The sequence below is a fragment of the Bos grunniens genome, chromosome 15, assembly GCF_055505025.1.
Source record: "Bos grunniens cultivar Pamir isolate PY7600 chromosome 15, Bosgru_T2T1.0, whole genome shotgun sequence".
Taxonomy (NCBI): Eukaryota; Metazoa; Chordata; class Mammalia; order Artiodactyla; family Bovidae; genus Bos; species Bos grunniens.
The window spans coordinates 47,321,554-47,348,106 of NC_141179.1; the positions used below are offsets into that span (position 1 = coordinate 47,321,554).

A 26,553-nucleotide genomic window follows, 5' to 3' on the forward strand; every position below is an offset into this window, starting at 1 on the left:
GCGGGCGGGGCCTCCGCGGCGGCGGGCGGAGCGTGGGTGGGTCTTCGGTCTCCCAGCCGACCCCTCCTCCGGCTGGTCCGCAGCCCCGCCCCGGCCCCTCCCTCCGGCCTGTGCGGCGGGTCCGGCGGCGGCGCCGGCGCGGGGACAGGCGGAGGCGCGGGACGTGGGGCGGCGCCGCGGGCACGGCCGGGCGGACGGGCGCTGGCAGCAGGGGCAGCGCCGCGGGCCCCTCGGAGTGGCCGCAGTCCTGGTCTTGGCCCTCCCATCCTGCCTGGCCGCGGTGAGTGCGACGGGCGGCCCCCAGGGGTGCGTTTGTGTTCCTGTCTGCCCGGGTCCGGGTCTGGGTCGGAGCGGCGATGTGTCTGTCCGAGTGGCTGTGGGTGGGGGCATAGATGCTTTTTAAAAGCTGTGCCTCTCTCTGTCCACGTGAGGCGTGTCCCTGTCCGTGAGAGCCGTAGGGGGATTCTTCGGGCTGTGGCTGCTCACGTGAGGTCCATGTTTGAGGGGGGAGGCGCGGGTGGATGGGTGATGGTTCCTTAGAAGAGCGCAGGGTTTGGGAGCTTGTGTATGTTGGCGGAGGGTGTCGAACAGTGCGGCCGAGGATGATGGGGGGTGGGGGCGCGGGTGGGGTTGCTGAGTGGGACTCTGGAATCTAGTGTCCCAGCTTGTCTGAGGGTTCCTTTCTCCCTGGTGCAGACACTTCCACCCCTTGCTACCCTCTCCGTCCTCAGGCACCTAGAGGCCCATCGGCGGGTATAGAGGACAACCTTTCCTCCTCTAGCCCTGGCCTCAGGACGGGCAGCCTCATCCGGAGGCTGTTTCTTGTTGGAAAGGACTCTTCTGTTTCCCATGCAGCCAGAACCCCGCCTGGAGGACCCCAGGCTCCTCCCTGGTTCTGGCCTCCTCCCTTCTGGACTTGGCTTCAGATCATGGGCTGCAATCCTGCAGGGACAGATGGTTGCAGGTTGGAGGGGCAGGCTGCACCCCAGGGAGGTCAGTCCGCTAAAGGCAGGTCCTGGGCTTGTTCCTGTGCGAGGGTCTCTGATGTGGAAAGCATAAACGAGGACTGGCCCCTGGTGGAAGATGAGATCTGGGAGGTTGGAGCAGGTGCAGAGGTCTTCACAGGTCTCTCCCTGCCTGTCTGTCCAGCTCATCAGTGCCCATTCATTCCCTAAGCAGGGCTGTGATTTGCTGCAGAATTGGAATCAGCTGCAGGCCTGACAGGTGCCCTGCCTCCCTTGGCTTGCATGCCTCCAGTGACAGAGCACTTACTACCTTCTGCTATGGGGAAGCTTCTTTATGTTGAGTGGAGGTCTTTCTCCTTGGAACTTTGTTTCCTTGTCTTGTTATTGCCTTTGATTTTGCCTCTCTGTCTGGTGAGAGGGAACTGCAGTGATTTAAACATGGCTCTTTTGTCACCAACATATACCGAGCACCTCTGTGTGCCAGGTGCTGCCTCAGCCACTCAGGGCACAATGGCATTCTTGCTGAGAGAAGAGCCTGAGCAAAGCCCCATAGTTTGTATAGTATTTGTGTTTAGAAAAACAGAGCAAAATCATTTTGCTAGGCTAGGGTAGAGGGTGTTCAGAAGGAGTGTCATTGGTGCCCTCAACTCAGTAAGAGAGGTAGACAACTACAACCACTATCTAACACACCTAGCCTTGCTGTGAAAACCAGAAATCAAATACTCAAGGTTGTACAAGGTTGAATTTGATCATGGACACATATTACAATCTGTAGAGACCTTTGGCTGGACAGAGAACCTTGGGAATCTCAGATCTGGGGAAGAGAAAGATATGCCACCCACACACACACAATTTGCAAGTAAGGGGATGGAGTAGGAACTTGTCCAGAGTCTTACCTTGCATTAGTGAGGTTAGTTAGAGTCAGGACTAGCCCCTGAATCTCCTGACCTTTAACCAAGACACATTTTAGGAACAGAAGCAAGGATATAGTCATAGCCTATATCTGAAAATTGGACAAGAAGGAATTGAGAAGACTCCCAGGATTCTGGCTGATGGAGCTAGATGGACGGTGGTGGCTTTTATTGAGATGAGAGATGCAGCAAGATGAATAGGTTAGGGGAAAGTGAAGTCAGTTTTAGACTAGTCTCTAGCATCATCCCTGTACAGATGTCCTAGGTACAGCTAGATATATAGGTCTGGGTTCAAGAAAGTTTTCTGCATAGGAGATAAGACTTTGGGAGTCGTTAGCAAGTGGATGGTAACTGAAACCATGGGAGACGGTGAGATCTCCCAGAGTATGAAAGTGAGGGGAGAAAAGGCCCTAGAACAAAGCCCTGAGGAACTAGACAGATAAGGAATGGACAGTGAAGGAGCAGCCAGAGAGGCAAGTAGAGAACTGACATCAAGTGGGTCATGATAACATCAAGTACAGCCACTGTCTTTTTGAATCTTGCTCTCTTGCCCAACTGGTCCATGTTTCTTAATCTTTCATGCTTCTGTTCCTTGACTCACTGTTTTCCCAATGTACTTATCCTATTTGTCCCTCAAGATCCAGTTCATATATCCCTTCTTCCGAAAGTTTTCTTTATTCTCCTCCCCTACCTTCAGAGTTAGATACTTCCTCCTCTTTGCTGCCACTGTAGTTTGAATATGTTAATATCATGACACTTATCACATTGTAGGTTATATATTTACAAGTCTGATTCCCACCCTAGTCTGAGAACTTGTAAAGGACAGGGAGTGTGTCTGTTTCAGCATTGTGTCTCCAGTAACTGTTTTAAGGGCCTTGTCCAGAGTGCCCAGGAAATTTGATTGCTTGATAGGTTGATCAGCTGATTGAATGGTTCATTCACCTACTCAGTCTAGCAGTAGGAGGCAAGGAGAGTGGTACTGCAAATTTCATCACTTTCCTTCCTTGCCAATCTTACTGCAAGGGTTCCTTGGCTTTGAGGACTTTACCTCCTCCAAGGTTTCAACTGTTCCAGGGAAACCCCAGAGATAGTAACCTGCAGCATTTGTCATTTTGCTGAGGCTTCAAATGATCGAGTAGACTTGGAGGCTAGTGAACAGGAGAAAGTCATTTTCAGAAGTGAGTGAACCTAACTGGCCTCTTGCAGCCACTGTTTAACAATGCCTTGGTCACCCACCTTTACTCACAGCTGTATAAGTAATGTTATACTGGGACTCCTGTGAGGTTGTAGGGGGAAGTCCTGGAGGAAATTAGATGCTGCTTGAGAATTTGGAGAAACTGAAAAGCCTTGAAATACATCCTTTGCAGATGTCAGAGATCTAGTGGAATCAGCACTGGCTGTCTTCATTTGCTCACAATCAACTTCCTCTTCAGCCCCCTGGATCTGGCATCCTTTCCTCCAGCCCTTGGAAACCACACTCCCTGGGGTTAATACCAGCTCTTTTAGAGCTTTAGATCATGGGAACTCTTTGCAGCATTTCACAGTGAAGACTGTTCTCTTATCCATGAAGCTGTCTTCTCCCTTTGCTTTCAGGATATCTTTCCTGATTCTCCTGCCTCTTTGGCTACATCTTTTCAGCTTGTTTGCAGGCTTTGCTTCCTTAAATGTTGAAGTTCCTTGGGGCACAGTCACAGGCTTTCCTTTCTCATCTTATACCCTCTCTGGATGATGTCATCCACTTCGATAGCTTCAGGCACCATGTCTACACCAAGGACTCCAAATTCATTATCTCCAGGCCAGACCTCTTTCCTAGGCTCCAGCTTATCTTTCCAATTGCCAGCTGGATCTCTCCACTCGAAAGTCCTGTAGGCACCTCAGATTCCTTTTACTAAACACTGAGCCTGTCACCCTCCCATTCAAACTGCTTGTCTTTCAGAGTTTCCAAGCTAGAAAACTGTGAATCATCTCTAATTCTTTCTTCTCCCTCTGCTCTTCATATCTAATAACTGGTCACCAAGTTCTGGGATTTCTTGCTATGAAATCCACTTCTGTCACCTCCCTTTTGCTACTCCACTAATCAAGGTCACTCTCATCTCTCCTCTAGAATATCATGGCAGTCTCTTAGCTTTCTACTTGTGACACCCTTCATCTTTTTTCCACACTGCAGTCAAAAATTTACTCTCCTCTCTCCCTCACCCTGTACTTAAACTCTCTCCACCTCCCCACCCTGCCCCTAAAAGGTTTCCTTTGCTCTTTGGATAAAGGCTTAACCCCCTACCAGTGTAGAGTCAAGTCTAAATTCCTTAATAAGACCAACAAAACATTGTGATCTAACTGCTGCTTACTCCATCTCATTTCTTAGCCCTCCCCTGTCACAGTGTTTGATTCAGTCTCCTGTTGCAAAAGACATGCTCTGTGTAACTCTTACCCATCCTGGAGCTCTTGAATGGCCTTTTCTTCTGGAGAATTCCCTTGACTTCCAACCTTTAGTACCCTCTTCCCCTGCCCAGGATCTAGGTTAGGTGACTCTTAGCAATCTGTCCTTCCCCATCATAGCCCTCACCATATTGCACTGCAGTAATCTATTTATTGGGTTTCCCTGGAGGTTCAAACGGTAAAGAATCCACCTGCAATGCTGGAGACCTGGGTTTGATCCCTGGGTTAGGAAGATCCCCTGGAGAAAGGAACGGCTACCTACTCTTATTTATTAGATTGTGGAATCCATGAAGGCTAAGCTGTGACTATTTATCTTTGTATCCCCAGACCTAGCAGAGGTGCTGAATGAATGCTGAAAGAGGAAACCTTTAGAACCTCAGTTAAAAGATGGGAAGGATAAGGGATGCAGAGATGGCAGTAGGCAGCCTGAGGAAGCAGGGTGAAATCTCAGCTCTGAGTTCAAGATCTTCCGAATGTCTGCTGTGATAAACAGTTCATTTAAACCATGGCCTATAGGACCTTGGGGGCAATGAGATGGGAGTGGTGGGAGCAGAAGCCCAGGAGACGAAGGGAGCCTAGTGATTTAGGCGAGGGCGGGGGATGAGGGAGTTGGGGAGTGGGTATGACCTAAGCGGCTGTGTGCCCAGCACGTCTGGGTGGGGAACTGAAGCAGGAAGGGGAAGGGAGGGAGGAGCTGTCAGTGCCTGGATGGAGCCCAATCCCCGCCCCTGTGTGACAGGCTGGGAGAGCCCCTTGGGCTTGGAGAGAGGCGGAGCCTGACTTCCAGCTGCCCAAGAAGGGCCGGGTGGACCACTCCTACTCTTCCTCCCAGCCCTGCCCTTTGCCAAACAGAAGCATCAGCTTGGCCCTGGCCTCCTGTTCCTTCCGCCAACCCTCAATCTGTCCTCTTCCTGCTGGGTTGTTGTCTTTGTATTAAATCTCCAGATTCAGAACCCATCATTTCTGGAGAAGGAACCTCAGAATCCCAGTGCCCACATCAGGGAGGATGCTCACAGGGATGCCTTCCACCCTGCCCATGCCCACCCTCACATAAACATGAGACACATGCAGCCGAGCCTCTCTCCTGCCCCTCCACAAACCTGAAGAGGGCTCTGGACTGGCCCCATTGCATTCATTCATTCATCTTTAGAGAGGCCCATGCTACATTGAGCTGGGCACAGAAAGGGATGGCCTTCCCCTCGTCACTGCCTGTTTTGAAGTAGTCTGATTATCTTTCTGCCTCCTTTCATGCCCATGTTTCTCTCTTAAATGGTTTGCATCCACTATGTTAATTTCTTCATCTCCAGTCATCCTTCCATCACTCTGACTTGGCTTCTGCCCTTTCCATTCCACCACATCCAAATCTGTTGGATACCCTCAGTCTTTATCTTCTTTCACTGCTCCTCCTTTCTTGAGTCAATCTCTTTCCTGGATTTCCTTGATCCCATACACTCTTGCAACCCACTCCAGTACTCTTGCCTGGGAAATCCCATGGACAGAGGAGCCTGGTGGGCTGTCGTCTATGGGGTCGCACTGAGTCAGTCATGACTGAAGTGACTTAGTAGCAGCAGCAGCATACACTCTTGGTCTTCCTCCCATCCCTCTGGGTTCTCCTTCACTCTTCACTCTCTGTCTCTAAATGGTCCCATCCATTATCATTGCTGTGCATGCATGCATGCTCAGTCACTTCAGTTGTGTCTGACTCTTTGTGACCCTATGGACTGTAGCCCGCCAGGCTCCTCTCTCCATGGGATTCTCCAGGAAAGAATACTGGAGTGGGTTGCCATGCCCTTCTCCAGGGGATCTTCCCAACCCAGGGATCAAACCTGAGTCTCTGGCATCTCCTGCATTGCAGGCAGATTCTATACCCACTGAGCCACCTAGGAAGCCCCACCATTGCCCTAAGTATCCTTAATATGCCAGTGCTTCCAAGTCCAAAACCAGTCCAGACCTCTCCCTTGAGCTCCTATATTCTATTCCTTACTTGACAACTCTACCTGGGTTATCACTTCTCAGACATAATGTGGCTAAAATAGAACGGCCCAAATCAGTTCCTCAGCTTCACTGTCTCTGGGCACAGTCCACCATCTGCTCAGGTGGGAAACCTGTGAGTCCTTATTGCCTTATTCCTTTCCTCTCCACATCTGGTCAATCATGATATCCTTTTGACTCAACCTTATGGTTATTTCTCAGCTCAGTCCACCTTTTTGCTTATAGGCTGGTGGCTCAGATGGTAAAAAGTCTGCCTGCAAACTGGGAGACCTGGGTTCGATCCCTGGGTCAGGAAGATCCCCTAGAGAAGGAAATGGCAACCCACTCCAGTATTCTTGCCTGGAAACTCCTATGAATAGAGGAGCCTGGAGAGCTACAGTTCATGGGGTCACAAAGAGTCAGACACGATTGAGCAACTAACACACTGCTAATACCCAACATCAGCCTACCTAAAGAACTGGGATAGCCTCCCAAGGGGTCTTCCTGCTTCCATCTGGCTCTTCTTCAATCCTCGTGGCCACCAGAATAGCTTTTTAATTAATTAATTTTTTTTTTATAAATTGGATCATTTCCCTCCCAATTTGGGATAAAACCCAGATTCTTAACATCAAGGTCCTTTGTCATCTCATTCCCAGAGTCACCTCCAGTCTTTTATTCCTTTGTTCTAAGCATGTGGTCCTTTCGGGTTCTCAATGACCGATTTGCCTAAGAGCTCTCCTTCATGTTGTTCCTTTAGCCTGGAATAAATTCCCTCCCTCAGTCCCTAATGCCTCTACCCTCATCCCTGCCATTTACCTTCTAGCCCCTCAAAACTCTGCTTAAAAATCACCTGCTTGGAAAGGCCTTCCTCAATCACCCAACTGAAACCTCATAACTTTCTCATAGCACCCTTTCTTCTGTATAGCACTCCCTTCCCCAAATTTGTAATTATATATATATATATTCATTTATTTACTTTTTAAATATCTGTCACCACCTCCCCACCACAAGGACAGTGACCATATCTGTTCTATTTATCACTCTATCCCCTGTGCCTGTACAAAGTAGGCACTTAATAGTTATTGAATTACTGAATTTCTTCAATAAATACAAACCAATCCTTATGTCAGACTCTGTGCTAAGTGCTAGGATTAAAAATGAATAAAATATAATACCTCTCTTCAAGAACTCTGTATAGAGTGGAAGAAACCAAGAAACAACAAGAAAATTACAGTGTAGTGTATAAGGGCCAGGATGGAGGAAATACAGGGTGCAGAATGACACAAAGGTGGAGCACCTCATCCAGACCTCAGGAAATCAGGGAAGGCCTTCTGGAGGAAGTGACATTTACACGCAGACGTGAAAGATAAGCAAGAAATTAGTCAGACGAAGTAGGGGTTAGAAGAGGATCTCAGGCAGAGGGAACAGAATGTGTGACTGCCCAGAAGCAAAAGAGAACAAGGAGTTTTCCAGGAACTGAAAAGAAACCAGTGTGACTGCTCACAGAATCATGAGATGTGAGGTTGTAGAGGGAGGTATGGGCCAGACAAAGCTAAGCCTTGTTGGCCAATTTAAGGAGTTTGGACTTTGTCCTCTGGACAATGGAGAACCATTGAAAGAATTTAAACAGGGAGTTAGTGACTAGATGGAATCCGTGTTTAGAAGCTTCATTCTGGCTGCAAGGGGGATTGGTGACAAGCAGGCAAGGAGACAAGGACACCAGTTAGGTTGTTGCTGTATTGTTGGAGAGAACTGGTGACAGCATGAATTGAGGGTGGTATCTGTGCATTTGGAGTAAAGGGGATAAGATATTGGGGAGGCAGAATCCATGAGACCTGGATACTGATTGGATGCGGAGAAGAATGTGACCCTGGGCAGTTGTGCTGGGAGGTGGATCAGAGCACTGCTAGAGGGGCTGTAGGTGGCCAGAGGAGAGACACTCTATCGGAAAAGCCTCCTGGGGGAGGGTTTAGGGGAGGCAAAGGAGATAAAGGGCGGGTGTGTCAGTGAAAGTGTACATCCCTGTACTGTGCACTTGACTGTACTTGACCGACACAAGTGTGAATCCTCAAAACAACTGTTTCAAGTAGGGATCAGTATTCCCATAACTGCAAATTATGGAAACTGAAGCACAAAGAGGATATATAAATTGTCCAAGGTCACACAGCTGGGAAGAGGCTGAGCTGGGTTTGAAGTCCAGTCTAACCTGATGCCTGTGCTTTTGACCAGAGCAGTAGGCTCAGAGGGTCCCCAGTCCAGCTACTTCACCTTGCCCCATTCCCGGCAGGGAAGAAATGGGGCTAGTGCTTTTCAGGGACTGTGGGTGGTGGGGATCACGCGGAGGAAGGGAGTGCTGGCTTCCCTGGTGCTGACCATCTCTCTGGGTACAGGCTGGTGTGAGTGGCAGGAGCCACCCGTGGGCACCATGGCGAAAAGGGAAGACAGCCCTGGCCCGGAGGTCCAGCCGATGGACAAGCAGTTTCTGGTGTGCAGCATCTGCCTGGATCGGTACCGGTGCCCCAAGGTCCTGCCTTGTCTGCACACCTTCTGTGAAAGGTGAGGGGGTGTGTACTGGGGAGGGATGAGGACCTTGCAGGCCCTCTGGAGAAGGGAGTGGCGTGTGTAAACCTGTAAGAGGTGAGGGAGATATGTGCACACGTGGAGGGGAGCAGATGAACCCTGACCTACAGAAGATGAAGGTTTGGACCTGCGAGAGGACCAGTGCTTTCCTAACACTGGGTGGCGCCTCCTGCCGAGAACAGGGCCTTCTGTGCCCCTGCCCAAACCCTGAGGCAGCCTTCGACATCACCAGAGAAATCAAACAGAACTGAGGCTCTCAACCAGCTCTGGCACCAGAAATTTCTGACCAGTGGGAGGATGTTCAAAGCTAGGTCTATCCTCCCTGCCCATCCTCATTGTCATCCTGAGGTACTGAGTGGAAGGCAACCCCTCCCAGCCTCTGGGCCTCTATCTATTATTCATTCACTCAACAAATATTTATTTATCGAGCAACTACTATGAACCAGACCTGTCCCAGGTGCTGGGCAAGCAGTGATAAGCAAAAACAGATATGATCCTTGCTCTTAAAGGGCTGACAGTATAGTGAAAGAGAAAGATAGTAATCAAATCATCATACAGCCGGACTACTGATAAATGTAATATTGCAGATAAATGTAATATTGATACAGATAAATGTAATATTGCACCCTGAATGAGTGCTGCAAATAAAGTGCTAAGATGGGATCTGTTAGAATTTAGAGAATCAGAGAAGGCTTCCCTAAGGTCTGATCCAGAGGCTGGATGGCAGTTAACTGAGTGAAGGGAGTGGTCAAAGCCTTCCAGGCAGAAGGCAGAACACGGGGAGGCCACGTGGCATGGGTACCTGCATTGGGTGAGAGGCTCTAGAGGAAGCCCGGCAAGGCTGGAGCATAGTGAGTGCAGTTGCGAGTGGCCTGGGACAGAGCTGGAGCTCAGACAGAGAGGGGCTTTGTTGACCACTTGGGAAATTTTGTTCTTAGCCTGAGAGCCACGTGAAGCCTTTGAAGGGTTCCATGCATGATCACATCTGTATTTTGACAGTATTGTCTCTCTCTTATCCCTTATTGTTCTGCGGTGAGTTACCAGATCCCTGGGTCTTGTCACCATTGCCTCCACCCCACCCTCCCAGCCCCTTCACTGAGCCCAGCTCTGCCCCAGGGATGCTCTTCCCTTCCAGCCCTGCTCTTTCAGGTTCCAGCTCTACTGCTGTCTCTCCTCTTCATCAGCTGGAAGCAGTCTCAGCCTTCCTGTCTATTCTTACATCAACCTGGCTGACTTTACTACCTACCTATGCCCCTTAGTTCTTGACTGTTTCTCCAGGGATGCCCTCCATACCACTTCAGTCAGACACCCTCCCAAAGACACCCTGGATCTTGCCATCACCCAAAATAATGCCACTTCTTCTGTGGCCACAAGCTCCAGCATCCCACTCTTGGCTCCCATCACTCCACTTTCAGTACACCAGCTTTGACTGGGGGTAGATATCTAATGCCCTTGACGGCTCCCTCTTCTCCCAATTACCCGCTCCTTCCTGGACTCCCTGTCTTTCCTACCCATTCTGAATCCTATGCAGACCATACACCTTTGTCCTCTTCCAAACCCATGTGGCAGAAGCCCAATCCTGGATCTGAGCTGTAATTAGATGTCTCCACACCTTCTCCTACACCCAGATCACTGAGCACTCCTGGAAAAAAATCAGTGCCTGAGAAATTATAACAATAGCTACCATGTATTGATTGCTCACTATTTGCCAGGGACTGGCTAAGTGATTTACATGTATTGATTTACTTAATCCTTCCAACAGATACTTTATTATCCCCATTTTTAAAGAAGAGGAAACTAGGGTTCAGAGTCATTAAGTAATTAAGAAATATTTCCAAGGCTCTGCAGCAAGTTAAATAGTCAAGGTCTGAATCCAGATTTGACTGCAGAGTCTTCTCTACCAACTACCACTCACTCATTCACTTATCCCTTGGTCCCTGCTCTCAAAGACTTATGCTCTAGTGAGAAGCGATGGACAGTAGGCGAGCAAATAATCAAACAGGAGAGTCACAGTTTGGACTGTTTTCCAGGAAATAAATAGGGAGCAGGTGAGGGTGGTTGGGCCAGGGGCTAGTCTACAGAGAGTCATCAGGGAAGGCTTCTCCAAGGAAGTGAAATTTGATCCAAGACCTGAGGATGAAAAGGAAACAGGCACGTGCAGATTGTTCCAGGCATGGGGATCATCTTTGCACTGTTTCATGCAAAAGCCTTAAGGAAGGAGTAATTGGGGCATGTTCAGAGACTGGAGGAGAAGCCATCGTGCATGAATAAGGAGGAAAGTGGGGTGAAGTGAGGTAGGAAAGAGTCAGAACAGTTCATGGGGGAGCTTGGCAGTTTTAGGAAAGTGTTTGAAGTTTGTTCTAAATGCAATGGGAAACTCTGGAGGATTTTCTTTAGCAGGGAAATAATGTGACATAAATTGGGTTTTTCAAAGCTCATTCTGGCTGCTGTGGAAGAGTGGGTTCTACAGAAGCAAGAGTGGAAACAGGAAACCAGTTAGGAAGCGCTCGTAAGCCAAGCATGAGCAACACAGAGGATGGGGTTCTTGATGAGTTCAAAGGTATTCTGCAGGGTAAACCCCAGATTCAGCAAGCTTGGAAGAGAGCTACAGGGGAAAGTAAACGGAATGGTTGAAATGCAGACTTCAAGTTGATGAGACATAGTGGTGCTGGGAACATGGGAGTAGATGGTTGAGGTTAAGTAGACAAAAAAATCCTGGGGATAAGGGGGTACAGAGGCTTAGGAACTAAGAAATCTTTTTTTTTTTTTTTCCTCACGTCATGCACAAATGTGTGATCTTAGTTCTCTGACCAGGGATTGAACTGATACTCCCTACATTGGGAATGCAAAGTCATAACCGGTGGACCACCAGGGAAGGCCCTGGAACTAAGAAATCTTGATGGTGGGTGGGTTACTCTGTGGATGTCAGAGTCATTGAGAATAAGGGCAGGAGTGTGTGTTAGGGTGGGAGGTGAGTAATAGAAGGAGAGAGTGAGCCAGGAGGAAGACTTATGGGGAAGCAACCATTAAGTCAGCAGAGACAACAGCAAGGTGGGGTGTTGTAGACAGAAGGCCTGAGCTTCCAAGGAGCTGAAGAAGGAGAGTTTAGCAGTGTTCCAGTTGGGGGTGGGGAGGACTCAACCCCACCTTCTGGCCCCGAGGAATGTGGAGTATGAGACCAAAACCACCCGAAGGGGAAACTAGGTCACCGATAAGTTAATATTTGTGAAGCACTTAGAACTGTGCCTGGCACGTGGTGTTTGTTAAATGAATAAGATAATTAATTCAGATCAAGAGGTGTAGACAACATTAAGAGGGGAGATTGAGGATATGGGAAACTTTGCACCAGTCAGATCTTCCCTCCACAAATTGGTGGTCTCCAAACACAGTGGCTCTAGTGGTAAAGAGACCGCCTGCCGATGTAGGAGACTTAAGAGACGCCAGTTTAATCCCTGGGTTGGGAAGATGCCCTGGAGGAGGATACTGCAGCTCACTCCAGTATTCTTGCCTGGAGAAGTCTATGGACAGAGGAGCCTGGCAGGCTATGGTCCATAGAGTCTCAAGCAGTCGGTCACGACGGAAGCGACTTAGCACGTGTGCAAACACAGCGCCATCAGTCTGTTTCTAGCAAGACCCCTCTCCTCCTCCCTTCAGTGCTGAATCCTAGCCTCCTTGTCCTCCTGGACCCGCCTTCACCCACTCATTTGCTTTCAGCCGCTAACCTTGCCTGAAGCAAGTTGCTGCTGCTGCTGCTAAGTCGCTTCAGTCGTGTCCGACTCTGTGCGACCCCAGAGACGGCAGCCCACCAGGCTCCCCCGTCCCTGGGATTCTCCAGGCAAGAACACTGGAGTGGGTTGCCATTTCCTTCTCCAATGCATGAAAGTGAAAAGTGAAAGTGAAGTCGCTCAGTCGAGTCCGACTCTCAGGGACCCCATGGACTGTAGCCTACCAGGCTCCTCTGTCCATGGGATTTTCCAGGTGAGAGTACTGGAGTGGGGTGCCATTGCCTTCTCCTTGAAGCAAGTTAGGCATCCTAAATTTGTCCCCTGGTGCTCAAGTACAGCCACCTCCATTCCCCCTCCCTCTATCCATCCGCTCCTCCTCTTCAAGCCAACCTGAGCCACTCTCCCATCCCCAGACCTTGTCCCATGTCTTCTAGTCTCTTGCCTCCCTCCTCTGCTGGCTCGTCAATTTATACATGCTCAAGCCTCCCATTACAGATAAGAACTCTGCTTTGTCCCTCTGTCCTTCCCAGCTGCCATCCAACCCCTCAATCTCCTTTTTACTCAAACTTCCAACCTCCCATTCACTCTTCAGTTGGCAACATTTTCCCATCCTTGCCTTCCCTGACTCAGCTGCTTTTGACACTGATGACTACTCATTCCCTGCTTCTGGAATTGCTCCACTCGGCTACCCTGACACCGTCTCTCCTTCTGTCTCTCTGCCCGTTCCTCTTTGCTCTCCTCATTCAGTATTTGCTGGGTCCTGCTCTTGGCACTGTAATCCCCTTAGCCATCTGAATGTTGGTGGCCTCCCTCCCTCTCTAACCTGCCTTCTCCCCAAGCTGTCTACTGATTCCCTCTGCCTGGATGTCCCAGTGTTACAGTAAACTCAACCAGGCCAAGGCTGAACCTCCCTGTAAACTAGTCCTCTTTCTGTGTTTCTCATCATGGTGAATGGCACCACCATCCACTTAGTCATCTAAGCTAAGATCCTGGGAGTCAACCCAGGCTCATCTTTCACTCCCTGTATCTAATCAGACAACACCTCCCACTGGCTGCACTTCTTAAACACTTGTCAAATTTGTTCCATTTTGGTCTACATTGTTATTGTTCTGTTGCTAGGTCATGTCTGATTCTTTCTGACCCCATGGACTGCAGCATACCAGGCTTTCTGTCCTTTACCATCTCCCGGAGCTTGCTCAAACTCATATCCATTGAGTCAATGATGCCATCCAACCATCTCATCCTCTGTTGTCCTTTGGTCTACATTGCTATGCTAAGTCACTTCAGTTGTGTCCGACTTTGTGTGACCCCATAGATGGCAGCCCACCAGGCTCCCCCGTCCCTGGGATTCTCCAGGCAAGAACACTGGAGTGGGCTGCCATTTCCTTCTCCAATGCACGAAAGTGAAAAGTGAAAGTGAAGTCGCTCAGTCGTGTCCAACTCTTAGCGACCCCATGGATTGCAGCCTAACAGGCTCCTCCGTCCATGGGATTTTCCAAGCAAGAGTACTGGAGTGGGGTGCCATTGCCTTCTCCGTGGTCTACATTGCTAGTGCCTAAATCCAGGTCTTCCTCACCTCTTGTCTAGACTATTACAAGAATATCTTGCATAAGCACATGCATTACCTTGGATCTGCCTCTCGTGTTTCACTAGCTTTGTTATCTTGGAGCACTTAACTTTTCTGAGTCTGTTAACAAGCATCAAATATACAGTGCGTGGCACATTGCACCTAATAAATGGTAGCTGGGTGCTAGGGAGGAAGATGCTACCACCCCTTGGCTGCTGTCTCATCATATTCACAGTTACCTTCCACACAGAGAGAGTGAAGAGGAGCTTGATAAAGTGTAAACCTGGCTCTATCATGCTCCTGCAACGCCCTCCTGCTGTTGGGATAACTTCTAAGCTCCTCGGTGTGGCCCAGGAGCCCTCCATGAGCTGGACTCTGCCTCTCTCTCCAGACTTCCCTTACCATTCCTTGCCTTGGAGTCCTCTCTAGCCACCTCGAACTGCTTATAATGTCCTAGTCATACTGTGCTGCTTCTGGTCACCTTCTGTATCTGGACCCCCCTTCCTCCTCTCCCTGCTTTCTCTGGTCAGATAAACAATTATTTGTCCCTGAAGATTTTGCTTAAGTTACCTCCTCTTCTGGCTTCCTGGCTACCCACTCCAGCCACCCTTGGCCAGATGCCCTTTCTGTGAATTTCCTTATTACTACATATTCTGTGTTCCATATATTTATTTATTTGTTTTGACTGTGCTGGGTCTTTGGCACATGGGCTTCTCCACTTGTGGCGTGCAGGCTTTAGAGCATGCAGGCTCAGTAGCTGTAGTGCCCGTGGTTAGTTGCAGTATATGGGGTCTTAGTTCCCTTACTAGGGATTGAACCCTGGCTCCCTACAGTGAGGGGCATTAACCACTGGACCACTAGGGATTAACCACTGGACCACCAGGGATGTCCTTGTGTTCCTTATATTAATGATCAGTAATACTAATACCCGTACATGAATTTGAGCAAACTCTGGTAGATAATGGAGGACAGAGAAGCCTGGTGTGGTACAGTCAATGGGGACACAAAGAGTTGGGCATGACTTAGTGACTGAACAAAAACAAATACTAATAGTCTACATTATATAGCACTTTGTGTGAGTCAGGCGTTGTCAGCACTTTACATTTAATCCTTCATACTTTGTGAAGCCTGTACTGTCTCCATCTTACAAAGGAGGGGTCCTTAGTACATAAAAAGTTAAGTAACTTCTCAGGGGTCACATAGCGTAATAGGTGACAGACCTGGGAATTGAACCCAGGCAGCCTAACTTCAGGACTCGTGCTTTTAATCATCACACTGTTTACTTCTACAAACTCTAATTTTGTTACTTTTTTTCCTCTATAAACTGGAAGTATTTTAGAGATAGGCACTGTGGTTTATCTTTGTATTCCCAGAGCTTGGCACAAATTTGGCAAGAGTAGGCAGTCAATAAATGTTTAATGAATTAATGGCAGGGGGGTGGGGACAGGCAGTCGCACATTTTCTGTGAGAAGGGTTTGTAAACACCTGTGAAAGGTGAACCTGTGTTTGTGCACACTGTGAGGAATGCCGATACGTCTGCTCTTCTGAGACATCAGGGGTGTGTTCCCACTCAGTTGTGAGAGAGGAGGCCTCTTACCCCTGCTGGCAGGACAGGATGCGTGTGCCAGCCAGAGCGGTTTCCAAATGAATGTAACAGCACACCTGAGAGGAGAGGGACTGGCACCCATAGCGGGTGGGAGGAGGGGTGTGCTGACGCCACCTCACCCCTCCATTCCTCTGACGCCCCCTCCTCCCTGGCCAGATGCCTCCAGAACTACATCCCTGCCCAGAGCTTGACACTGTCCTGTCCGGTGTGCCGGCAGACGTCCATCCTCCCCGAGCAGGGCGTCTCCGCACTGCAGAACAACTTCTTCATCAGCAGCCTCATGGAGGCCATGCAGCAGGCACCTGATGGGGCCCACGACCCCGAGGACCCCCACCCCCTCAGCGCAGTGGCTGGCCGCCCCCTCTCCTGCCCCAACCATGAAGGCAAGGTGGGCCCAAGCAGGCCCAGTGAGGCCAGGACTTGGGGTGGAGGGGCAGGAGCGGTCGGGGGAGGGGGCTGAGAGGCTGTGGGTGAGAGGGTATTTCTCTGGGTAAAGTGGTCCAGGTAAGGGGATGCACCTGGTAGGTGAGAGGCAAGGAGGGCAGGTGGGGGAGGGGAGGGGACAAAGAAGTCTGGTGTCTAGTGGATTCCTGACTGGAGTCCTTATGCTGCCAGACGATGGAGTTTTACTGTGAGGCCTGTGAGACGGCCATGTGCGGGGAGTGCCGAGCTGGCGAGCACCGGGAGCATGGCACGGTGCTGCTGCGCGACGTGGTGGAGCAGCACAAGGCGGCCCTGCAGCGCCAGCTCGAGGCAGTGCGCGGCCGGTAGGCACCTGGCGGAAAAGGGCTGGTGGGGTGGTGCTTTCACAGAGGCAGAAGAGAGACCCTGGGGAGGGTGGAGATACAGGGAGGTGGCAGGGAGGGGAATTCACCCAGCACAGCGGTAGGGTCCCCAGGGAGAAGGAATGGCTTGGCACGGGCACCCTCAAGCAGCCCCACTGTGAGATGTTTCCCCTCCCCAGACTGCCGCAGCTGTCCGCAGCTATCGCCTTAGTCGGGGGCATCAGCCAGCAGCTGCAGGAGCGCAAGGCAGAGGCCCTGGCCCAGATCAGCTCAGCCTTCGAGGACCTGGAGCAAGCGTTGCAGCAGCGCAAGCAGGCTCTGGTCAGCGACCTGGAGGCCATCTGTGGGGCCAAGCAGAAGGTGCGTCTGCTCACCCTTTCCCACCGCTGTCTATCCTGAGACGGCCTGCTGCCTTCCCCGCCTTTCCACACCTGTGCGCACCTTCCCCTGGCCTCTGCTTTCCACCTCCTCACGTGGTCAGTAGGTGCTGCGGGCATCTGTGTCCTTTGTCCATACTCACCCTCTTGTATTTCTTTCATGCCATAGTACAAGTTCATCAGGAATCACAAGAAACACCCCCTCCCTAGCCTTACCCCCAGCACATCAGTCTTCTCACCCAGACCTCCCGGAACCCCTCCTCAGGTGTTGCAGACCCAGCTAGACACACTGCGTCAGGGTCAGGAACACATCGGCAGTAGCTGCAGCTTCGCAGAGCAGGCACTGCGCCTGGGCTCGGCCCCGGAGGTGCTGCTGGTGCGCAAGCACATGCGAGAGCGGCTGGCGGCTTTGGCGTCACAGGCCTTTCCGGAGCGGCCCCATGAGAACGCACAGCTGGAACTAGTCCTCGAGGTCGACGGGCTGCGGAGATCGGTGCTCAATCTGGGCGCACTGCTCACTACCAGTGCCACTGCACACGAGACAGTAGCCACGGGCGAGGGCTTGCGCCAGGCGCTGGTGGGCCAGCCCGCCTCGCTCACCGTCACTACCAAAGACAAGGATGGGCGGCTGGTGCGCACAGGCAGCGCTGAGCTGCGTGCGGAGATCACGGGCCCGGATGGCACGCGCCTGCCGGTTCCCGTGGTGGACCACAAGAATGGCACGTACGAGCTGGTGTACACGGCGCGTACGGAAGGCGAGCTGCTCCTCTCGGTGCTGCTCTACGGACAGCCGGTGCGCGGTAGCCCCTTCCGCGTGCGTGCCCTGCGCCCTGGGGACCTGCCACCTTCCCCGGACGACGTCAAGCGCCGCGTCAAGTCTCCTGGCGGCCCGGGTAGCCACGTGCGCCAGAAGGCTGTGCGAAGGCCCAGCTCCATGTACAGCACGGGCGGCAAACGGAAGGACAACCCCATCGAGGATGAGCTAGTCTTCCGAGTTGGTACAGCGGGGCCGAGAGCTGAGCCAGAAGGGGCGGGGCGGGGCGGGGCGGGGCGGGGCGGGATGGGTGGGGCCAGAGGCTCAAAATGACCTCTGTGAATTTTTGTCTGTTTGCGTTCCATCTGTTCTGTTCCCCACAGGGAGTCGTGGAAGGGAGAAGGGTGAATTCACCAATTTACAGGGTGTGTCCGCAGCCAGCAGCGGCCGCATAGTCGTAGCAGACAGCAACAACCAATGTATCCAGGTAAGCTCTCCCCTAACAGCAAATAGAGGTTCTCAGGCTATAGCCTACTCAGAAACAGAGTATCTCTGGAAGGAAAGGTGAAACCCTGCAGAGAGTACCTTTTCTTAAAGAACAATGAATCATGGCACCACCCCTCACCCAGTCACTTGCCACCCCAACCTAACTGGCCACAACAGTAACCAGCAGCTTCACAGTTGGGCACCAGGGTTTACTGAGCTAGCACCCTCTACCTCCCAGGCTGTGGTCAGGCCGGACCGGCTCCTGGACCCCGAAGATCTGGCTCATTCTTCCTTTCCCTCTGCCTCCACCTGAGGCTCCACTGGCTGGCTTACATCTGCCCTTTTCACCACCGTGTGGTCAGGGTGCAGGCTCCGCCCTCCCCTACTATCTTCCAACGTGCCTGTGTATCATCTGTGCTAGTCTCTGCAAATGTCCAGTTGACTAGACGGCCAAACAAGGGTAACTTGTGAAAGCGGTGCCTTCCAGTGGCTAGAACGTAATGCATTTCATAGGCGGTCCTGCCCCTGGCCCTCCTAGTGCCTCGTGCACCTGAGTGGAGCATCCACCACTCAAGAGGATGTGGTCTCTGCTGCACTCTGGGCTCCAGAAAGCTAGAAAATGTGGTTTTCTCTCTCTGATCCTTATAGTGAGCCTAGGAGTGGGCAGAGCCTATGACAATCACCAGGGTGCTAGACGCAGCAGTGCAGTTCAAAGCTCAAGGTCTGAAACCAGACACCTGGACTTGAATCCTAGTTCTGCCACTTACTGACAAGTCATGTGACCCCTCTGATCTTTGGTTAACTCATGTGTAAAATTAGGAAAAGAGTACCTCAGAGAGCTGTCTGACATAATGTACTGTGCTTGACACTGAGTGAACCTTCTAACGTTAGCTGTTGTTGACAATATCATTGTCCAGGTGGGGGCTGTAAACAAAAGCCAGGAGGTGGGAAGGTGCTGGAGAGGGCTGTTCAGGGAGCTGGAGAAAGGGGCTGGAGGGAGACTATATTAGGAGTGAAATACCTGAGGTCACGCTGTAAATGGTTTGGGAGCAGAAGCTATGGGATTTTGATTTTGATAACTGCACAGGATTGCTTCTACCTACTATAAACTTTCAGTTCTAGAAAACGTTTTGTCAAACAGCAAAACTTGTCCTTGAGCCTTACTTCACGGTGTACGTTTAAACTTCTTCCCGACCCTCTGCCTGAGTACCCCTGTCACAGATACGGCTCTCGCAAAGGTCTGTTACCTTAGGCTCAGCTCCACCTGGCCCTTGCTTTCCTCCTAGCAGACTAAAGGAGCCAGGGGCTCTCGAATGAGTGTATTCCCCAGCCTGTTTAGCCTGCCTTTATTCTCACCCTATTGCTAAGCTCAGAGGAAAGGAGAGGCTCAGGTCAGCACAGGGAGGCATTTGGGTCCATCCTGCATAGCATGGAGTGGAGCAAGGTGGATGGGTAGGGCTGGTGATGAGGCCTGCTATCGTACCCTTCACCTTCCAACTTGGTTCCTCCTCTGTATGCCAAGGGTGCTTTTTGGCACAAAAGTTGAGGTTGGGGAAACTTCTTCTGGGGTGGACACACATGTCACTTTGTCTCCCCAACAAGGGATTGTGCTTGTCTGTTGTTGCCAGGTGGGAACTTAAGAGGGAGGGCCTAGTGCAGCCCCCTCCTCACTCCAAATACTTCCTTCCCCTGCAGCAATCTTCCTGGCCCCTGCCCCCACCCATACAGACACCTCATAGCTGCTAGGAGCCTGGCTTTGAGTTCTAAAGCTGGGTTTCTGCTGCTTTCACTCTGGGGTCCTCAGGTCTGGTATGGGCCAGGCTTCCAGATGGACTGTGACTCCCTCCTTGGTCCATGAGGATTGGAGTCCTCATGAACTTTTCCTCCTTTGGAGCTGGCTATGGTGACGGCCAAGACAAATCTCCTTGTGTTGAATCCGCATCAGCTGACAGGAGAGAAAAAACATTTTGTGATTTTTGAATGAAGGGTTTGATTTGGCTATATTACATCCTTGTGTAATTAATTGTCTGAGTCCAGAAATTTTATCAGCTCTTTTGTGAGAGCATCCTCATTTCTTTCAGGCAGAATATTAATCACATTGTCCTCTGAGCTCCCTCAGCCTTTGGCCCTGGCCCTTTTCATTCTTTACTAGAATCACTGGTTTGCTTGTTTTATTTTATTTAGCCTCTCGCCCAAGTAGACTCAGGTCCTAAAGTTGCTTACTGTTACTGTGGCATAAGAGAGAGATGTTAAGGGTCAAATTAGGGCACTGGTAGATTCTAGAGATAAGTAAGCAAATATGACAGGTTTTGATGAGCCATCAGATATCAAAGGAGAGGGAGGGATCAAGAATTGCAGCGCTTGGTGCTCTGGGTAGGTAGTGTTGCCTTTTAGGAACGGGCCTGGGAATAAGTTGATGAACTCACACGTTCATGTGTGGTGAGTTTGAGATAACTGTGCAGTACCCGAGGAGAGGTGTCCTCCCCGTTCTGGTCTGGGAGTGAGCTGATGGATTCATCCGTTTGTTGAATGTCTGCTGTGCGCCAGTTGCTACACCAGTGCTGCAGTGCAGCAGCACACAAAACAGACACAGTCCGTGCCCCACCTAGGGCTTACATCCTTAGAAGGGAACAAGGCTACTTAGCAGTTATTTAGTTACAGAAGTGACAGTTCTTATAAAAAGAGCTAAAATGTGTATTATGGAGACCTAACTTTATATGTTGATTCAGGTAGTAGAATTGACCATTAAAAGCTTCTCTGCAGAAGTGACCTGGGAATTCTGAGAACTGGAAGATGAATTGGAGTTGGCCAGTTGTAAGGGGTGGGATAGGATAGGATGAGAAGAGTAAGACCCCCGTAAAGCCTCAGTGTTGAGATAGAAACGAAGCTGCTTGGAGTGAAGGACGCAGATGTGTTGCTTCACTGCCGATCTGGTTGCACCTTTTCGTCTCTCTCAGCCCGTACTGCCTATCTTCTTGTGCTGGCAAGTGCTGTCTAAGCACGGGACCAGGGCAGAACCCAGAGGCTGTTCTGGTCAGACAGGGAGGGCATGATGCAAGGTCCATCTCAGGAAGAAGTGATGTCCATAGGTGGGACCAATTCAAGCATCCCAGCAGGCCTGAAAAATGGGGATGTCGCAGGCGTGGGGACCTCAGTCCACTAAAGAGGGAAGAAGTCTGGATCAAGAACAAGACCAAGGTCTATAACTTGAGTTCTGCAAGGCTGCTCTTGGCTTTGATTTACCTTGTGTCCCTAGAGTTATAACAAAGACTTAGGCAGAGAGAGAGATGTTTTGGCTGTGAGGAATAAGCAGGAAGGCTTAGCTATAGAGAAGAAGAGCATTAAAAGTAGTGTTTTAAGGATGGGGAGACCTGACCATGTTGCTAAGGTGGGGGAGGTAGAAGCAGGGGTGAGAGGTTGAAAGGTTTATTCTGTCCAGATTACTTTATCAGCCTCATAACCTGGAGGGTCCTTTCCCCTGACCCTCACCTAACCCTTTCTTGTCTGCTACCAAGTCCTGGTGAGTCTTCCTCCTTATGTCTCTTAAGTCCATCTACTTCCCTCCAGCAAGTGCCCTGGTCCAAGCCAGCATTAGTTCTCCCCTGGATCACTGCAGCACCTGACTAGTCAGCAGTTTCCAGTCTTGACTTCTCCCTGCAGCCAGAGTGCTCTTTTTACTCCTTTTCAAAAAAAATTTGGCCATACCATGTGGTGTGCCAGATCTTCGTTCTCCAGTCAGGGATCAAACTCTCACCCGCTGCAGTGGAAGCGCAGCACCTTAACCCCTGAGTGTCAGGGAAATCCCTAGTGTGCTCTTTCGTAAAAAGCTCCCATGGGCTTTTTCCAGCACCACTAAGCAATTCTTCAATTCTCAGTGGACACTGACCAGCGATCCTATGAATTTGCCTCAATTCTGATACTACCTGGAGATGGCATCACACCCACAGGTTAAAGGCTCAGCCCCGTAAGATGGCCCTCTTCAGAGGCTAATCGACAGTTCAGGTTGTCGCCTGTACTCTGACCCACCAGCTGTAAATTGGAAGCTCCTACATCCCACTCCTTGGGTTCAAATAATTAGCTACAGCAGCTCACAGAATTCAGAGAAACATTTAATTATGTTTATCATATCCTTTATTAGTATAAAGGGTATTATAAAAGATACAGGTGAACAGCCAGAAAAGAGGTACATAGGGTGAGGTCTCCTAGTGTAGGAGCTTTGGTCCCTTTGGAACTGGGGAACACACCTTCCTGGCACCAACCCGGAAGCTCATCGAATCTTGTTGTTCAAGAGGATTCATAGAGCTTAATGTGTGCTCCCCACCCCTTCTCCTTCTCGGAGGTTGGTGGGCAGAGCTGAAAGTTCTGACCCTTTAATCAGATGGTCTTTCTGGTGACCAGCCTCATCCTGAAGCTATCCAGGGGTCCCACTCTAAGTCCCTCATTAGCATAAACCCACAAGGGGCTCCTTGTGAATGACAAAAGACACTGCTACTGATTAGGAAATTCTTTCAGGGTTTGAAGAGCTCCGTGCCAGGCACTGGGGACAAAGACCAAATATATTTCATATTATAGCACAGAGTCAGATCTTATCTTGTCATTCTCCTGCCCAGAGCTTTTCAGTGACTCCTCATCGTATCCAGAATAAAGCCTTCTTCTGTTGTTTACGGAAATGCCCATCGCAGTCCAACCGCACTGGACAAGTAGTGCCCATGCTGGGCTCAAGTAGTGTACATATTGGACTCTGTGCCTTTTGCATATTGTTGACTCTTTTAAACACCTTCCTCCTCTCTCTCTACTCGCCAGCTCTGGCTCATCTCTTGGCGTCCTTATGAGGCTAACTCAGACTTCCCCTGCTCTTGGAGCCTTTCCTGACCACCCCTCACCCCTTTCACATCCTCACGATCCCAGCCACGCCTCTGCTGCATGTCCCCTAAGGTCTGCCATGTCTGATTCTGCCCTGTGCCCCAAGCAGGGTGTCAGGAAGTGCTGGTTGAGTGATGAATGAATGGGGCGGGGTCTCCTCCCTCAGGATCCCGCTCCGCTCCCTCTGTGCCCACAGTCTCTCCCCTCCTGCCCTCTCCCTCCCTCGGTCCTCTGCTCCAGGTTTTCTCCAATGAAGGCCAGTTCAAGTTCCGCTTCGGGGTCCGAGGGCGCTCGCCTGGGCAGCTGCAGCGCCCCACGGGTGTGGCCGTGGACACCAATGGAGACATTATCGTGGCAGACTATGACAACCGTTGGGTCAGCATCTTCTCCCCTGAGGGCAAGTTCAAGGTGAGAGGCCTGCTGTCACTCTACCCTGCAGCCTTGGTGGCCAGCCGCGGTGACCGTTCTAGTGCCTCCTGGTGGTCAGGGCCTGGACTGCCCGATCCATCCTCAGCCTAAGGTTCTGTTTTGGCGCCAGGTTGGGACTGCTCACCCCACCAGGCAGCCCCTAACGGGTAACCCCTTCCTGCAGACCAAGATAGGAGCTGGCCGCCTCATGGGCCCCAAGGGAGTGGCTGTAGACCGGAATGGACATATCATTGTGGTTGACAACAAGTCCTGCTGCGTCTTCACCTTCCAGCCCAATGGCAAGCTGGTGGGCCGTTTTGGGGGCCGTGGGGCCACTGACCGCCACTTTGCAGGTATTGGAGGAGGATTTAGAGACCTAGTTCCTGAAACCCCAGCCCCAGAGAACTCCCTTACATGCCCCAGTTCTAAAGACCCCTTCACCTATATTTTGGCCCTAGGGGACCCTGTCCCTACTGTACCCTAGCACCATCATCCCAGAGACCCCACCATCTCCTCACAGCCCAGCTTTGTCATCACAGAGGTTCTTCCCCACTCCGCTCAGTCTCCCGGCTTACTGCCAGAGAGCCCACTTTTTATTTTCAGGGCCCCATTTTGTGGCTGTGAACAACAAGAATGAGATTGTAGTGACGGATTTCCATAACCATTCAGTGAAGGTCAGTGCCCTCCCTCCCTCCATGGCCACTGTCCCAGCATCCTTTCCTCCTCCACAAGACCCCTCTCTCCATCACCTCCCTGCTTTCTCCCCCAAGATCATTCCTTTGCTCAATAAACATTTGTGACGTGGCTGCATTGTCCCAGGAACTGTGCTCAAAGCTGGGAATAATCACTATGTTAAAGCAAATATGTTCCCTGTCTTCTTGATTTTGGTCTAGTGGGGTTGAGAAAAAGGTGCCAGGATATTGTAATATAATGTGGCAGATTCTGTGTTGCAGGAGTGCAGGTAAACTTGTGAGGGTGTAGCAGGAGCCCTTGATTTAGGTGAGACCGAGAATGACCTGAAGCACAACTGGGAATTAACCAGAAGACAGGGGGACAGGAGAAGCCAAGCAGGCAGAAACTCTTCCCGTGTAGTTCAGGTAGTTCAGATGGTTTGAAGAAACAAGGCTTGCTCACTCCCTGAAGGGGCTTGCTCTCTTCCTAAGAGTTATGAGGAGTCATGGAAGGATTGCAGGCAGGAACGTGATGCAGTCTTATGTGTCTTAGAGCGCTCTGGCTGGGGTGAGACTAGAGGCAGAAAGATTAGTCTTCTGCAGTAATCCAGCTGAGCACCATTGCAGTGGCGGTGTATGCACAAGGTACAAATCTGACACAGACTCAGCGGCTTATGGTAGTAACGAGAGGTCAAGCAGAGGAGAAGGTGGGGTTGAGAGTGACTTGTGGCCACCAGGGTGTTGCCAGTCACTGGGAAGTAGAATGAACTGCCTTCCCAGGGAAGATGAGCTGCCCAAGGGACATCAGCAGGGGTATCCAGTAGGCAGTGGGATGCATGGACGTGAAGCCCAGGGAGAAGAAACTGGTTTACAGCTGCAGATGCAGGGGTCCTCCACCCTGGGGCTTCACCCCATCCTCCTCCAAGGCCCTGCCTTCTGCCCGAGGCCGGGTCCCCAGCCCCCAGACCTTTTCTCTGCCAGGTGTACAGTGCCGATGGGGAGTTCCTCTTCAAGTTTGGCTCCCATGGCGAGGGCAACGGGCAGTTCAACGCTCCCACGGGGGTAGCCGTGGACTCCAATGGGAATATCATCGTGGCCGACTGGGGCAACAGCCGCATCCAGGTGAGGAAGGCCTAGGGGTGGCATGAGGCTGAGGTTTCCCGCTGGGCCCCCTGCACCCCCCTCCCCAAATGCCGCTCATCTGCCTGATCTCACCTCTCCCTCTCCCTCTGATCTCCACTCCCTCCCCAGGTATTCGACAGCTCTGGCTCCTTCCTGTCCTATATCAACACATCTGCAGAGCCACTCTATGGCCCCCAGGGCCTGGCACTGACCTCGGATGGCCATGTGGTGGTGGCCGACGCCGGCAACCACTGCTTTAAGGCCTATCGCTACCTCCAGTAGCTGCACAGGGGGCCTGCCTGGCTCATGGAGGGACGGACATAGGGGTGATTGGACAAGATGGTCTGGCCGGGAGGTGGGCCAGACCTGGCAGCACTGAATGTGGGCTGCGGGCGTGGGTGTGCCCGGTGCCCTCCCTCTCCCCCTTCCCAACCCCCCACGGTTGCACTTTATTTATTCGGTTCTTGCTTTGGTGACTGGGTGGGCCTGGACCATGGTCCCAAGGATGTGTGCAGAGCTTCACCCTCCCCTCCCCACCTTACACACCTCCCCGTCTCCTCAGTCTGCTCCCCACCCCCCAGCCTGGGGCCAGAACAGCCTCTTACTCCAGGGCGAAAGTCCCTCTGGTTGTCTCCCTACCACCCTATACACACTGACAGAGGCAGCAATACCCCACCCCCCATATTAAATAAATGTGTTCACCACCATGGTTTTGTTGCTTTCTTGTGGGATGGGGTTTGGAAGGGGAGATGAGGGTACAACCAGCTCTTGATGAAAAGAGGGGCAAGCAGCTGGGTTAGGGGACCCAGAGTCCAAATGTGCCCTGATGTTTTGAAGCTTCAGGAGAAGAGAGTAGAGCCCCTAGAACTCAGCCACCTCTAAATGCCTGTCCCTAGGCCCACGTCTCCTGCAGAAATAGGAAGGTCTTTGGTTCTCTGCTCTAGGGCTGAGAAAGGACCCTTACCCAAACACAACCAGTAGCTGTGGGGAGAACAGTTGTAAGGATGACAGCAATCCTTGAGGCGCAGGCCTGGGTTAGGGACCTGGGCGAGCCGAGGCTATGGGAAACTCGGGGCATTTGAAAACTCAGTCCCGAAGACTTTGAGCTCTGCTTCATCCTCCTGCTCTTGAGCCAAGACTGCTGCCCTTTCCCTACAGTGAAACAAGGGTCCTGGCACCCCCTCCTGAGCTCTATTTGTCAAGGTTTGGCTGCCAATTCCAACACCAGCAGCCCTCAGTGTTTTGGGAGGTATGGTCTATGATTTCTCCCTCTCTACAAAAGGCTGAAGCTACTTTTTACTGCTAAGTAAGAGCAGAGCCCAGTCC

The 26,553-nt window shown here is 51.2% G+C and overlaps 1 protein-coding gene across 3 annotated transcripts; it reads left to right on the plus strand.

Moving 5' to 3' along the window:
- The first annotated feature begins 146 nt into the window (after positions 1–146).
- TRIM3 (tripartite motif containing 3) lies at positions 147–25,934 on the plus strand. 3 transcript variants are annotated; one of them, XM_086340395.1, is made up of 12 exons: positions 147–306; positions 8,674–8,839; positions 15,918–16,149; positions 16,377–16,528; positions 16,726–16,906; positions 17,189–17,921; positions 18,061–18,164; positions 23,267–23,434; positions 23,619–23,787; positions 24,038–24,108; positions 25,087–25,227; positions 25,357–25,934. In XM_086340395.1, exons 2-12 carry the CDS (start codon positions 8,709–8,711, stop codon positions 25,507–25,509), a joined length of 2,235 nt encoding a protein of 744 aa, XP_086196521.1. In that variant the 5' UTR covers positions 147–306; positions 8,674–8,708; the 3' UTR covers positions 25,510–25,934. The 3 variants fall into 3 exon arrangements, with proteins under 3 accessions (XP_086196521.1, XP_086196520.1, XP_086196522.1); XM_086340394.1 differs by having other exon boundaries at positions 147–280; XM_086340396.1 differs by having other exon boundaries at positions 147–280; positions 15,918–16,144.
- Positions 25,935–26,553: the final 619 nt, after the last annotated feature.

Excerpts from the sequence above, each read along its gene's own strand:
- TRIM3 (XM_086340395.1), top strand. The coding sequence starts at position 8,709 with ATGGCGAAAAGGGAAGACAGCCCTGGCCCGGAGGTCCAGCCGATGGAC. Across the intron at positions 16,529-16,725 it reads CTCGAGGCAGTGCGCGGCCG|ACTGCCGCAGCTGTCCGCAG; the intron begins GTAGGCACCTGG and ends TCCCCTCCCCAG. Across the intron at positions 18,165-23,266 it reads GCAACAACCAATGTATCCAG|GTTTTCTCCAATGAAGGCCA; the intron begins GTAAGCTCTCCC and ends CCTCTGCTCCAG.